Source organism: Metopolophium dirhodum, chromosome 1 (genome assembly GCF_019925205.1).
Source record: "Metopolophium dirhodum isolate CAU chromosome 1, ASM1992520v1, whole genome shotgun sequence".
Taxonomy (NCBI): domain Eukaryota; kingdom Metazoa; phylum Arthropoda; class Insecta; order Hemiptera; family Aphididae; genus Metopolophium; species Metopolophium dirhodum.
Window position 1 is genome coordinate 137,070,866 of NC_083560.1, and position 15,045 is coordinate 137,085,910.

A 15,045-nucleotide genomic window follows, 5' to 3' on the forward strand; every position below is an offset into this window, starting at 1 on the left:
CCGCGCGCGGCCTATAAATTTAACGGGGAACGCGAATAAGTCGCGAACGGGAGGTGAGACGTTTCCAAAACAGTTAAAACTCGACTTTTCGAAAAAATTATCGAAAAACGCAGGCGACGGCGGCACTCCTATCGCACGTCGTCTCGGCCGCGGCGGGACGGGCCGAGACAAAGTACGGCCGCGCGCGGCCTCACAATTTAACGGGGAACGCGAATAAAGTCCGAACGGGGCCGTCCGAGGTGCGCGAAGGCGTTAAAACACTAATTTTGAAGAAATTTTGAAAAAATTCATCAAAAGTGATAAGGCGGAAGTGATAGCGAAAGGAAAATAACGAAAAAAAAAAACGTGAAAAAAAAAACGTGAAAAAAAAATTCCGGATTAACACGGCCGTCGCAAATTATCTCCAATCCCGGCGGCCGGCATCGAAACCACGACCCCCGGATCATCCGCACATACGCCTAAACCTACCTACCTACCTACTGAGTTGAAAACTGGTGTCGAATCTATGACTCTTAAGCGGTTTCCCGGCGTTTGCAGAGGGCTTTTGAGCCGGCGATCCCACGGCTTCGGGCAGCGGACGACCGGCTCCGCCACTCCCGGACGTCAAAAACGCGATATTCGTGAAAAAAATCGAACCTTCCGACGCACGTATTTTTTTGTATATAGTAATACCCACTCGACGGCGGCGTTCTCCGCACTCGGCTCTCGGCGTCGTCCCGCGGACCCGGGACTTGTACCGGACGAAGTACGGCCGCGCGCGGCCTATAAATTTAGCGGGGAACGTGAATAAGTCTTCGACGGGGAGGTCCGACGTCTTCAAAAGGGGTGAAACTCGAATTTAAAAAAAAAAAACGTCAAATTTTCGTCAAATCCGTATATCACGATAAGGCGAAAGTGATAGCGAAAGGAAAATGACAAAAAAAAAAACGCAAAAAAAAAAAATTCCAAAATATCACGGCCGCCGCAAATTAACGAAATTCCCGGCGGCCGGCATCGAAACCACGACCCCCGGGTCAACCGCACCGACGCCTTACCTACCTACCTACCTACTGAGTTGAAAACTGGTGTCGAATCTATGACTTTTAAGCGGTTTCGCCGTCCCGGCGAATCGCGAACGCGGTCCCGGCGTCCGCGGAGGGCTTTTGAGCCGGCGATCCCACCGCTTCGGGCGGCGGATGACAGGCTCCGCCACCCCCGGACGTCGAAAACGCGATATTCGCGAAAAAAAATCGGACCCTCCGACGCACGTATTTATGCCTGTATATAGTAATACCTACTCGACGGCGGCGATATCGGCGCTCCGCTCTCGGCGTCGTCCCGCGGCCCCGGGACTCGTCTCGGACGAAGTACGGCCGCGCGCGGCCTATAAATTTAGCTGGGAACGCGAATATCGCGTCGACGGGGAGGTGAGACTTTCGAGAGAGCGGCGAGACGCGACTTTAGTCGAAAAAGTCGGAAAAATCGGTAAGACGGCGACGACGCCGCGCTTTCCGCTATCGTTTTCTGCGCCGCGGCGCTCTAAAATATTCGAGTACGGCCGCGCGCGACCTATAAACGTAACGGGGAACGCGAATAAGGGGCAAACGGGGAGGGCAGACGCCTCGAAGAGGACTAAAACTCGAATTCTCGAAAAAAAAAGGCAAAAAACGCGCGCGTCGGCGGCGCTCGGTCTGCACGTGATCGCCACCGCGGCGGGCCCGCCGGGAAAAGAGTGCGGCCGCGCGCGGTACGTAAATTTAACGGGGAACGCGAATAAGGTCCGAGCGGGGCCTCCCGGAGACCCCCCGGGGGGGTAAAACTCGAAAACGTGAAGAAATTTTGAAAATCTCGAAAAAAATCGCGAAAAGTGATAAGGCGGAAGTGATAGCGCGGCGACGGCTCCGCCGCCGCGTCCCGACCGTCCCATTGGCGGGTTCTCTGTTTTCCCTCCATTATCCTCTATGCTGGTACGGGAAAACGCCATAGGAGGCGCCACACGGGTCTTCGTTTTATACTATAAGACTAGCTCTCCGAGCGTCGATGGGGGAGACCCCCAGACCCCCCGCGGTTGGTGAGGAGTGTTGTCGATGTCGGATGCCGCAGTGGTCTTGTGGTCTGGTCGTCAACCGATGTCGGTTATGAGTGTTATGATAAGAACGGTGGATATTGATAAGAAAAGTGGATAAGTGATAAGGATTTTGGATTGCTGATAAGGATGTTGGATTAATGAAAAGAATGGTGGATTTGTGAGAAGGATAGTGGGTTAGTTAACCGGAGAGCTGTAAGTTTTTTACTGCCTTCAAAAACGCCAAATCAAGTAATAGAATTCAAATATTTCGGATAATCATATAGCCACCTCGATTTATTTGGGGTCTAGCGGGTCAGTCACCTACCTCGACGTTGGACTTATATGTCTCGGCAACAGGTATGCAACGTTCAAAACGTGAAACGTGAAATTGTAAGACATTTCGGGGGTCCATGAAAAATCATATAGCCGCCGTCTTTTTATGGGTGTCTAGCAGGTCAGTCACCTCGAATGACGTTCGCCGTAGTAATAAGGGTAGGCAATCCGACTGCGTTGAATCGCGGACAACGTTCATAACTGTCACCGAAAACGGAAAATTAAGTAATAAAATTCAAAACATTTCGGGCTTCTATGCAAATCATATAGTAAACGTCTTTTTAGGGTGTCTAGCAAGTCAGTCACCTCAGTGGTGCGGGTAGGCAATCCGACTTCGTCGGATAGCGGACAATTTGCGACGGTCGGGTCACGTCGTCAGGTATGCAATCCGACTGCGTCGAATCGCGGACAACGTTAATTACTGTCACCGAAAACAGAAAATTAAGTAATAAAATTCAAAACATTTCGGGCTTCTATGCAAATCATATAGCCACCGTCTTTTAAGGGTGTCTAGGTCAGTCACCTCAGTGGTCCGAGTAGCAGACAATATGCGACGGCCGGGTCACGTCGTCAGGTATGCAATCCGACTGCGTCGGATATCGGACAGCTTTCTTCACTGTGAAAAAAAAAAGTAAAACATTTCGGGCTTTTATGCAAATCATATAGCCACCGTCTTTTTAGGTTGTCTAGCAGGTCAGTCACCTCAGTGGTGCAGGTAGGCAATCCGACTTCGTCGGATAGCGGACAATGTGCGACGGTCGGGTCACGTCGTCAGGTATGCAATCCGACTGCGTCGAATCGCGGACAACGTTAATTACTGTCACCGAAAACGGAAAATTAAGTAATAAAATTCAAAACATTTCGGGCTTCTATGCAAATCATATAGCCACCGTCTTTTAAGGGTGTCTAGGAGGTCAGTCACCTCAGTGGTCCGAGTAGCAGACAATATGCGACGGCCGGGTCACGTCGTCAGGTATGCAATCCGACTGCGTCGGATATCGGACAGCTTTCTTCACTGTGAAAAAAAAAAGTAAAACATTTCGGGCTTTTATGCAAATCATATAGCCACCGTCTTTTTAGGTTGTCTAGCAGGTCAGTCACCTCAGTGGTGCAGGTAGGCAATCCGACTTCGTCGGATAGCGGACAATGTGCAACGGCCGGGTCACGTTGTCAGGTATGCAATCCGACTGCGTCGAATCGCGGACAGCGTTCATTACTGTCACTGAAAACGCAAAATTAAGTAATAATTTACATGAAAAAAATTCAAAATATTTCGGGCGTCCGTGCAAATCATTTAGTCGCCGTATTTTTTTGGGTGTCTAGCAGGTCAGTCACTTCTAATGACGTTCGCCGTAGTAATAAGTAATTGTTGTCGTTATAAGTAATAGTCGGTATTTTGGCGGTATTTTGTCGAAGGCGGGAATTTTTGAAAATCATGTTTGCGTGTGTATCAATCAATGTCGATATAATGTCAATTAATCAATTTGTTACCTGCATGGGTTACCTGCGTTGACAATTAACTGCGCCGACGTCCCACAAACCGTTCTTAAACATCCGACTGCCGTCCGACGGACAACACGTGAGTATATTTTGTATTATTAATTTAATTTTTTTTTTTTAAAACGTTCACCGCAGATCGCAGGTATTTATCAATCAGTATAATGTAACACATGCTTTCCGTCAGAAAATTAAAATATTTAATGTTTAAAATTAGATTTTTTGTAAGCACCTGTCCACGCTTTCCGGCAAAGTTGTTAAATATCTATACTGTGTCTACGTTGCACAGGTCGGGGAGACCAATATAGAAAAAACAAATATATTGCGCTGACATACTGTAAATGTTGCATCTTTTTTCTTTTTAGAATGAATTATATAAAGATCAACTTCAATGCGGCGGTGCAAACACTAAACATGAGCACCGCCACCCCTGCACCGCCGGCCGAGACCGCCGCCGCCGCGCGCCACCCGCCGGCCGAGACCGCCGTCGCCGCACGCCGCCCGCCAGCCGAGACCGCCGTCGCCGCACGCCATCGCCATCAACCGCCGCGAAAGGCACCCCCCAAACGCCGTAAGTACATAGGTGATAGGAAAATTTAAAAGTTTACTATTAATTAACGCCTACATCGTGTTTCAGGATGTTATAGATGCAATAAAATGGGGCACACGGTCCGGCAATGCCTCGGTGAGTGTATATCGCATTTTCATAATAAAATAAAAATTAAATTAATAACGTTTGTTATATTTATAGCCCCACAAACACCTAGGAGAGCACCAGCCACACAACGTGGAGGGTTGAGTTCCGTTAGGGTAAGGCCGCCGAGGAGTCTGAATGCAAGGTCGACACGCACTCAGACTCCCGGTCCCCAACCTATCGGAACATCAACCCCGATGGCATCAACCGTAAGTAATATTTTTAATCCTAATAGTGCTAAATAAATACAAAATTGTAAGATATGAATGCACACATGTGGTATTGGAGAGACCACAGTTAGTTGTGAATTTGAGAATACCTTTTAATGCCATGTTTAATTTGTTTATATAAATTGTAGACGTTGTATGAATCGATGGCTGGTGGCTCGTGTGATTCGGCGTTGCGGCAGCTGGAGGCGTTGATGATTTCAACACCGTAAGTAGTCAATTGGATAATTTTTTTGTAATGCCATTATCCTAACAGTATTTTTTCCTCTAATATTTTTCAGATCTCATGAATAAAAACTTTTTTTTTTCACATGTCTTGTTTTTATTTCTTACCTTAATATAATAATCATGGTTAACACATTAGTTAATAGTAGTAATATTAGAGTATAATAATATGAGTAGCCTATGTGTTAGATGTACAATTTCTAGGGGTCTGATGTGATATGTTTACTTGTGTAATTATGTATTTGAATAGTTTGTGCCATTGGTAGATGTGTATCACAAAAATAGGTAGTGTAATACAAAGAACACCAACCAATACTGATGTGTCATTATAATACGGTGACGATACAAATAAAACTTTAGGCTATTAAATATAAGTCATGATTCGCCTTGCAATATTATTTTTATTCTTACATAGACGTTACAAATTATTTACAAATCACCAGTAATTCTAAGTGATGAGAGGTAAAATAGCTTATAGTGTAATAGGTAGGTAATAATAATAATAAGGTAGCTAGTAAAATATTGATGATACAATTAAAACGTTACCTATCACAGTAAAAATAATACAAACATAACAATACAGTCTACTTGAAACTAACTGATATTTGGACTATTATTTAAAATAATTCATACTGATATAAATCACAAAGTTCTTGACATAGGCGTTTAAATGTATTATATTAAACAAACATTGTAATGACAATTGGTGGTCAAACACCAATAAAATATTGAATATAATTAACTATACATTACAAAGTAAAAACATATGTAAAAAGTTACTTAATATATTAATATAATATGTACAACAAATCAATAACAGATATTTAGATTGTTATTAAAAGTTATTCATACAGACATGAATAGCAAAGTTATAGAGAGCTAAATATAAAGCTAGAGTACTATAATAACAATTAGTGGTTGAATACCAAATTATCTTATATGGTACATTGGTACAAAGTAAAAAACAAATGTAAAAAGTTTCATATTAGCATAGTATAACAAATATAAATACAATCACAGTATAGGATTGTGAATGCAATTTCAACTATAATAATATTATATTAACAGATATTTAGATTAATATAAAAAGTTATTGCAAATTGTGTTTAAAATTTAATATTATATAAGTAAAAGTAAAAATTATATAAGTAAAAGTAAAAACAAATTTAAAAAGTCACTCATACAGACATCAATATCAAATCCATTGTATGATATTAATACTAACAAAACATATAAAAAGGTCAAATAATTTAAACTAACGTTAGAAAGTTACATAATATTATTTAAATGTTTTTTTACATTTCATTACATTGACCATGTATTTTGAAGTAGGTATAAATAAATAATTATTGATATAGCGTAAATTAATTATTGACAAATGTATGTGTGACTGTACAATATTATAAAATCCTAACAAACCGTTTGACATTAGTTACGAATACACCTTTGAGTATTCGCATCCAGAGAGACCACGTGGAGGTTGTCAAACTTTCTCTCCACATCACCTAGACTTGAACATCTGGTGTGACGCTAGACTTGATCATTGAGCGTCACCTAGACTTGATCATCGAGCGTCACCTAGACTTGATAATCTAGCGTCACCTAGACTTGATAATCTAGCATCACTCAGATTTGAACATCGAGCGTCACCTAGACTTGATCATCGAGCGTCACCTAGACTTGATCATTGAGCGTCACCTAGACTTGATCATCGAGCGTCACCTAGACTTGATAATCTAGCGTCACCTAGACTTGATAATCTAGCATCACTCAGATTTGAACATCGAGCGTCACCTAGACTTGATCATCGAGCGTCACCTAGACTTGAACATCGAGTGTCACCTAGACTTTATCATTGAGCGTCACCTAGACTTACACTTACCATTGTCAACACATATTGCATTACAGAACTTCCCTGTACACAATGTTCTTGGTGACGAATCGCCCGCTATCATCGGCGTACATGCCGACTCTCACGGACTGTGCGTTTCTCACCCTCGAAAACGCTACGTACAGTTGCCCGTGCGTGAACACAGGCGACGTCAGTAACAAACCTACACGGTCGAACGTCTGACCCTGCGACTTGTTGATGGTCATGGCGAACGACAATCTCACCGGGAATTGAAGGCGCCGCAGTAAGATGGGCAGGTCGTCCTCACCGCTGGACGTGAGCGGTATCTTGGGCACGACGATGTCGTCGTCCTGTGCTTCACCGCCCAAAATCCTAGCCTTGAAATTGTGACGCCGCAGTTCGGTGACCACCAACCTCGTACCGTTGCACAGTCGTCTCCTCGGATCGAGATTTCTGAGCAACATCACGATGCACCCCACCTTCAACGTCAGCCGGTACGGCGGCAGGCCGTCCGGTTCCAAGCTGTTGAGGAACTCCGTGGGAAAATTGGCCACTTCGTCGGGATCGTCCGCCATCATGGTGTCGACGGCGGTGTAGCTCATCTGAGCACCGTCGACGCGCTCCAGCACGTCCCTGTTGACACCTCTACAGTCTTCGTTGGTGGGACACACAACGATTCTCCGAGCGAATTCGTCGACGTTGGCCAACGACATTTGCTGCGGGTACACGAAATCGATCAAATCATCAACGTCGCATACCATTTGCCGCGGGATTTGCACGGTGTTCGGAACGCCGTCGACCGCGGGCAGTCGGCCGTTGCCGAGCTCAAGCAACCAAGTCGCAAAGTCCGCGTCGTGGTCCGCGCGCATGTTCTGGACCAGATTGAAGCGCTCCATGACGCGCCAAAGACCGTTTTCCTTGATCGACGACATGACGATCTCGGCTCTCGTCCCTCTCCGGACCACGGGCAATATCTGCCTGAAGTCGCCGGCGAACAGCATGGTTTTACCGCCGAACGGTAATTCCGATGCCATGACGTCCCTGAGCAGGCGGTCCACCACCGTCAGTTGCAGTCCCGGCGACATTGGGGCTTCGTCCCAGACGATGAGCGCCGCGTTGCGTATCTTCTGCGCTCGCTCGGACTGCATGGTGACGCTGGACGTCGAGTCTTCGGTCAGCGTGCCGAAAGGCAGTCCGAACGTCGAGTGTACGGTCATGCCGCCGTCCATGAGCGACGCGGCGATACCGGTGAACGCCACGCACAACACCTCCCGCTGCGGAGGTCGGTGCCGAAGCGCCCATATCAGGCATCCGTACAGCGTCGTTTTTCCGGTACCCCCCGGGTCCGTCGACGAAGAAAGTTTTCGCCACCTCGCGTTGGTCGTCGACGGCCGCCATCACGCGGTCGTACACCGTTCGCTGTTCGGCGTTCAAGGCGTCTACTTGTGGGGCCCACCGTGCCGGTTAGTTATATAAGTATACAATTTAATCTATAATTTACAGAGTTGGTATTAGTATATTAGTAGTATATTAGGTGATCAAGGTGATAACAGTGTACACATAAAATATTCAAAATTTAAATTATTATTATTATTATTATTATATTATATTATATTTTAATTTATTTTAATTTAATTTAATTTTAAAATTTGTATCAGGTGGAATACATTATAACTGTATAATATTATTTAAGAATGGCAAAGCTGTAGGAATGTTAATTTATGCCAACGAAAATAACAATCCATAAAAGCGTGTTTCTCATTGCCGAGGTGTTGAAGTTTACAATTTGAGACAGTATATTATGTGATCACGGTTAAACTTAGATCAGGTTATAAACCAAAATTTATATCTATTAGGTATGTTAGTTAATTGGTGTACTTAATGTCATTGATGTTTAGTTCTGTATGCAATGTAATGTGTATAAACAACTTGAATGGAAAAGCATAAAATAACAAATTTAATGTAATAATAATAATACCTAAAGAACACACATTAAATGTTAAGTATATAATATAGCTAGTATACAATAGTAAAAAAACTAAAAGTTATCGGTAAACGATTACAACTACCCTAAAAACCTAAAAAATAGTGAGTAAAATAATTCATACACACTGGACACACTGCTAAAAATGACACATGCATAAAATATTGTTATATGCTAATAATGATAGAATGGTAATAATTTTCAATGCAATACCTATAATAAAAATCTATCAATAATAATGTACACCACCTATAGAACTCTCTGTAGAAGTACATAATATAAGGTACAACCGACATATTAATTAATATATAATATTATAAAAATCTTAAGACACTATTAAATCATTTATTAATTAACTATTTATTTAATTTATGTTTATTATACACAGCTTGAATGAAGACACATGAAAAAAAGGATTAAATGTAATATAAAATTATAAAAATCTTAGACACTATTGATGGGAATTATTAAAAATTAATAAATGATTTATTAGTTAACTATTTATTCAATTGATGTTTATTACTGTATAATAATAATAGTTTATAAATGTAGAAGTTCCGAAAGTTTTGCTCAACTGAATATTCTTATTAAAATGTAGAAATGTTTTCATAAAAAAGTAAAGTTCTTTAATCATTTAAATTTTAGTTTTTAGCCAATGTCAAACCAAAGTAATTTTATTATTTCAAACTAAAACGTGTACATATTTAAAATTAAAAACAAAACAAGAGTAATACAATGGAATAAAAACAAATGTAATTAAGTAACAGAATTTTTAAATTTAAGATTTTTATGTGAATTTTAAAAATTGTCCAATTTAATATTTAAAATTCCTGAACATAAAAAGTAGTAAACACACTAAATAAACATATACAATATACTATTATAATCATTATACCTAAATTTAGAAATATGTAAATTATAAAATTAAGTTAAGACTCACTTGGCAATCTCATCCTGGTCCTGAACTTCCAACGTCACACGGTCGTGTCCCTTGTATATATACTTGTAGATATACATGACACTCTTTATGGACGTACATATCTCGACGTTGATGTGCGCGTCATACTTGGCCAGAAGGTAAGGGTTGTATGGCACTACACACTCGTTACCAACCTCACGACCTCTCACAAGTACCACCCGGCCGTCATCCGGTCGGCGGTACTTTGGATATCCGCCGTCCGCAACGTACACAGTCTCCTCTGCGTACGCTTTCGGGAAATCTTTGGAGCATTTGTTGTCCATCATGCACGGACACTGTGGATTGACTGTTCCACACGGCCCGTGGATCATGTGAGACTTGACGCAGTCGTGTAAGCGCCTGTCGATTGCGGGGTCCGGCAAGAAGGCGCAAACCATGTCGTCCACGTCCTCTGCCGTGCGGAACTTACAGTCCTCTGCCAGGATTATCAGTATATGCGCATGGGGCAGACCACGTTTCTGAAACTCGATAGTGTACACGTAAGCGCCGACATTACCAAACACACGATTCACAGTTATGTCACCTATTAGCTCCTGTAGCTTCCTGTTGAACACTCTGGCCACCAGGTCCGGCCTGTCGCTTGCCGTGCTGTGGGCAGCCAGGTTTTCAGTGATCTCTGGCCACCTGGGATTGCACGTAAACGTTATGAACAGGTCGGGTTTCCCTTTGGTACGCACTATGGTGATGGCGTCTTGATAATTCATCTTGTTGAATCGGTCGCTACCCGTGAACGTCGACGGCAATATGACCCTACGCCCGACCGCCATGGGATCGACGTGGAGCTGTTGGTTCACATGGTCCATGAGCCCTTGATACGCATCAGCGAGGAGATCCCTCTGGTGCAAACGTATGTAGTTCAGATTGTTCGACTCCATTCGAACATACTGGTCGCACACATACATCTGCAACAAGAACCGACCTTGATGTAATAAACTAAACAGTGCATGCCTTTGGTCGTTATTTCCCTGATATCTAACAGCCAAACGGTAGCACGCAAACTCTCTGATACTGTTGTGATTGCGGACATTGTTTCGTCGGTTGCCCGCTTGCAACATCCCGTTATGCCAACCGGCCTCGCCGTACGGGAAAAACAGCGGATACAACATCGGATCCGAGTGACACGACCCTTGTGAAATGTAACGAATGGTATATATTATTTAAAGTGAATTGCTAAATCAACGATTTGTAGTAGCTGGGGGTTAGAGGTTGGAAGTGTGATTGTGTTGTGAGTATAGCAAGTACATAACCGCAAAAGAAAGGTAATGTGTAAAAAAAATATTAACTCTGATCTCTTTGTATTCCAAGGATTTATAGTGTATATTTGTAAGTGATGTCTGTTATGAAGTCCAAACAAATCATGAAATTAAGCACCGAAGTAATGTGACTATATTATGTTTGATAAATTATATAGTACACTACATACAAATCATAACACGACTTATTGTCATACTATGAATATGGTTGTAAAGAATTTAATATTTTTAATTTAACTTTATCTAATATTTTATGTATACATAGGTCCCCTAGATCGAATAGCAATACCTGATCTATTATGATTAAATTATATCCTGAATAGAATTCCTGGCCTGTCTATTTAACATTCTAATCACTGATAAATCTTTGAACGACACTTATTATCGGAGATGCGAACAATAATATAATATAAATATAAATATAGGAGACCGCTGCAGGATTTGTCAAAATATCAGTAAAGCTTATTAAAATAATTTTACCTCAGAATTTAATAGATTCATTCAGAACCTTAATTTAAAAAAGTAAAAATTAAGTAAAATTCTGAAAAAATAATTCTGAAAAAACTGTTTTTGTTGCGTTTTCTATTTATAATTGAACTCAGTTTTCTAAGCACAAACTAATAATATAAAATGATAGTCATAAAACTGACAGTGCATATTATTTGTCAGATAATTAGGTTTAATATTAAGACTGCAATTTGAGATGGAACATCCATATACAACATATTAATATGCGCTTACAAACTATTATTACTTGACACTATATCAATCTATTTTACAATATGGGATAACTATATGGGGTGGTACCTCTGAAAACACACTAAAACCACCAATATAATTTGATATACATAAATAAACGTGAATCTATAAGATACAACCTAAATATCAATTATTCAAAAAACAGTATTGGCCAGATATTTCTAGACTATTTAGGACCAACTTATTTCAATAATCTAGAAATTAATTTTAAGAAGTATCTAATGTTTTTATAACTAATTTGTTATCTCAATTACATAGTTTATAAGTTTCTCATTTTTGTTATAATTGTTATAATTCTATCGAGTCTTTTTATAATTATATATATTAATAATTATCACATGCGAATTATTTATCAATATCAAAAACCTTATTTATGTTAATTACTGTTATTATTAATCTTAATTAATTATTCGCTATTTATCTGTGCACTTTTTCTGTCCATTTGTTAAAAATTGTTATAATGTTTGATTTAAAACTGTTTGAATAAATAAATAAATTGTATATGCTGTGCAATCTCTATAAAGAAATAACTCGATACCTTCAACTTAAAGAAGGTAGCTAAACCAAATTGTTTGTTCAGCATACTTCAGTATTACTGCACAAGTGAACGGGTTAGGTATTAAGGTAATAAGGTCGGTTTTGACCTAACGAATTAGTTATTAAGTAATTATATTTCAAAAGAATGTCCAAAATGTAGTGTATACTTAATGTAAATTTAAAATCGCTGTGTCAGCTTTACTGTACAACAAAAACTATGATTCTATTTGATATAGTGAAGACAGCTGTGTAAATTTAATTAATAAAAAATTATGTTTATAGTAAATAATTATTAACTAACCCGCTGGTATGGTTTGCATCCTGTGTTGCGGGTTGATTGGATTCGTATCGTAGATGACCAGATTAATGTCTCTTGGCGGACGACCCCCTTCGCCTACGAACACGGCCGCAACTTCGTTTGCGGTAGGCAGGTTGTTTCGCCCGTCGTCCCGGGCCGCATCTCGGACAAAATGCATCGTCACTGGCCTAGGTCGCACACCTGCGGGATCGGCGTCGGCTAGGTCTCTTTCTGCCAGCCACACCTCACGCATGTTCCTGGAACAAATATAATAATAATATAATAATTTTAATAATAAGATAAAATATAAAAACGTCCCAGCCCTAAGTTATATTTAATGTTACCTATATCATTCATAAGCACATATAACTCTGTTGGTAGCAGAGTAAAATTATAATAAACACATAAAATACATATAATATTTAATATAATTTAAGTAATAAAGGTAAGAAAATTTTTTGCTTTGTATACTAATTTGAATCAACATTAAGTAATAACTACAGTATGTATATTGGTAGCTGTGAGTGTCTAATATCAACGTAATATCTAGTTTAACAGTTAACATAGTTAGTTTATTGGTTACAGTGTGTAATTTTTTTTGTTTTTTCTGTCTACTTTGAGAAAGGTATCTGTAAAAGAAATTTACTCTAAGGGGCAATTCATATTCCTGATGTTAATAAATACAATAAATTTATATCTTACTTAAAAGCCATTGCGTACGGATTTACGTCTCGCAGAAAACCGTCCAATAGTCCCATCACAACTACGGACAGTTCTCGATGATTTCTCTGCAGAGCCATCCCAACGCGGCGGGCGTTGGCCTCTGCGGACTCGAGAAAATACAACTGACAGTAGTTGGCATCTACTCGGTCAACGGCCACGTCATTATTTATCCTCTGATAAGTTTGGCCTTGGATACACATCGTTCGCGGTCCACGCCCACGCAAACGCCTGTCGTCTGTGCCACAGCTAAACGCAGCGAATGCCAGGGCGTTGTTGTACCGGCGAATGTCGTCTCGGAATCTACGACCATCCTGTGAATCTCCAATCAACAAACTCATTAGTAAAAAAGGGGCGGGCAACAACGCGTGTTGTCCTGCAGCGGTCACTTGACCGTTGTTACAGCAAGTGGAGAAGTGCATATTGGCACCCTGGCCCACAACCTCGCCTTCGAAGTGGCGGGCGTTACACTGTGTGCAGATTCTGTTTAACGCGCCCGCGTTGTGCTGCTCTGGAAGCGGGTGTGTCACGCCTGCCGGCCTGTCAATTATTGGCGCACGCCCTCGGGGTTGTTCACCCTCGGCAAGTGGTCGGAACTGCAATGATAAGTTTTATTTATGGTTTTTTTATAAGTAAGACATATTTACTGACCTCTTCGTCGACGTCTGGCTGCAACTCGTCGAGCATGTCCTCAAACTCCAGTTCCGCTTGCACTTCGTCCATCTGCACTTCTACCACTTCTACCACTTCCACGTCCTCCCATCCGTCCATCTGGACTTCTACCACTTCCACGTCATCCCCTCCGTCCATCTAGACCTCAACAAATGCCATGTCCTCCACCACTTCCATCTGGACCACCTCGTCCTCTACCACTTCCATCTGGACTACCTCGTCCTCCACTTCCTCCACACCTTCCATCAGGACCTCGACAAATTCAATGTCCTCCACCACCTCTACTCCTTCCACATCATCCCCCACATCCACTGGGACGCCAACGACTTCCACATACTCCACACCCTCCACTGGGACGCCGACGACCTCCACGTCCTCTCTTTCTTCCATCTCGACGTCCCCAAGCACCTAAAAGTTAGGTTGAGTTTAGAGTAGGTACAATTGTATTGATAATTCTATATAATTATAATAATAATATTTTTTTTTAAATAGTTACAGAATAATGTTTAGCTGAATGTGTGTTCAATGTGATCAAGTCACACCCATATACAAGCCATGCCTAACCTTAATACAATCTTTTATGATAACATTGCAGTAGGTATATTGAGATAATAAAAGATGCACTGAATTTTGTTACAGTGAAATAAATAAATTTTAACTTTAAATTAAAACTTTGGTTGAATGAAGTTTAAAAAGTGAGCTGTATATTGAACGCCATAACTATATCAAATATTGGCAATAATGTTTGTAGAATGTTTTTGCTGTTGTCAATTTGTACTGGGAGTACAGTGTACCTACACACTTTATTTGAAATAAAATTAGTTATAAAATCATGTGAGAATTATAAACCATCAGCACAGCAAGTAGGCTATTGGATTTGGTTTGCAGTCTAGTAAAGTATCAAACTGTAGCCACTGTGAAATACCTACCACATGGGTGTATATAAATAATAAACACATTTTAATGCA

At 41.0% G+C, this 15,045-nt stretch overlaps 2 protein-coding genes and 1 pseudogene across 2 annotated transcripts; all 3 read right to left on the reverse strand.

Annotated features, from left to right (window-relative positions):
- Nucleotides 1–6,925: 6,925 nt before the first annotated feature.
- Nucleotides 6,926–7,960, reverse strand: LOC132932611 (ATP-dependent DNA helicase PIF1-like). The gene has a single exon (XM_060998989.1). The coding sequence runs from the start codon at nt 7,958–7,960 to the stop codon at nt 6,926–6,928; it is 1,035 nt and encodes a 344-aa protein (XP_060854972.1).
- A 1,835-nt stretch (nt 7,961–9,795) lies between these two features.
- LOC132934629 (uncharacterized) lies at nt 9,796–10,149 on the reverse strand. The gene has a single exon (XM_061000957.1). The coding sequence runs from the start codon at nt 10,147–10,149 to the stop codon at nt 9,796–9,798; it is 354 nt and encodes a 117-aa protein (XP_060856940.1).
- Nucleotides 10,150–12,683: 2,534 nt separating this feature from the next.
- LOC132932612 (uncharacterized) lies at nt 12,684–14,467 on the reverse strand (annotated as a pseudogene).
- Nucleotides 14,468–15,045: the final 578 nt, after the last annotated feature.

Coding starts and splice junctions, on each gene's coding strand:
- LOC132932611 (XM_060998989.1), bottom strand. CDS start 7,960: ATGTCGCCGGGACTGCAACTGACGGTGGTGGACCGCCTGCTCAGGGAC.
- LOC132934629 (XM_061000957.1), bottom strand. CDS start 10,149: ATGATCCACGGGCCGTGTGGAACAGTCAATCCACAGTGTCCGTGCATG.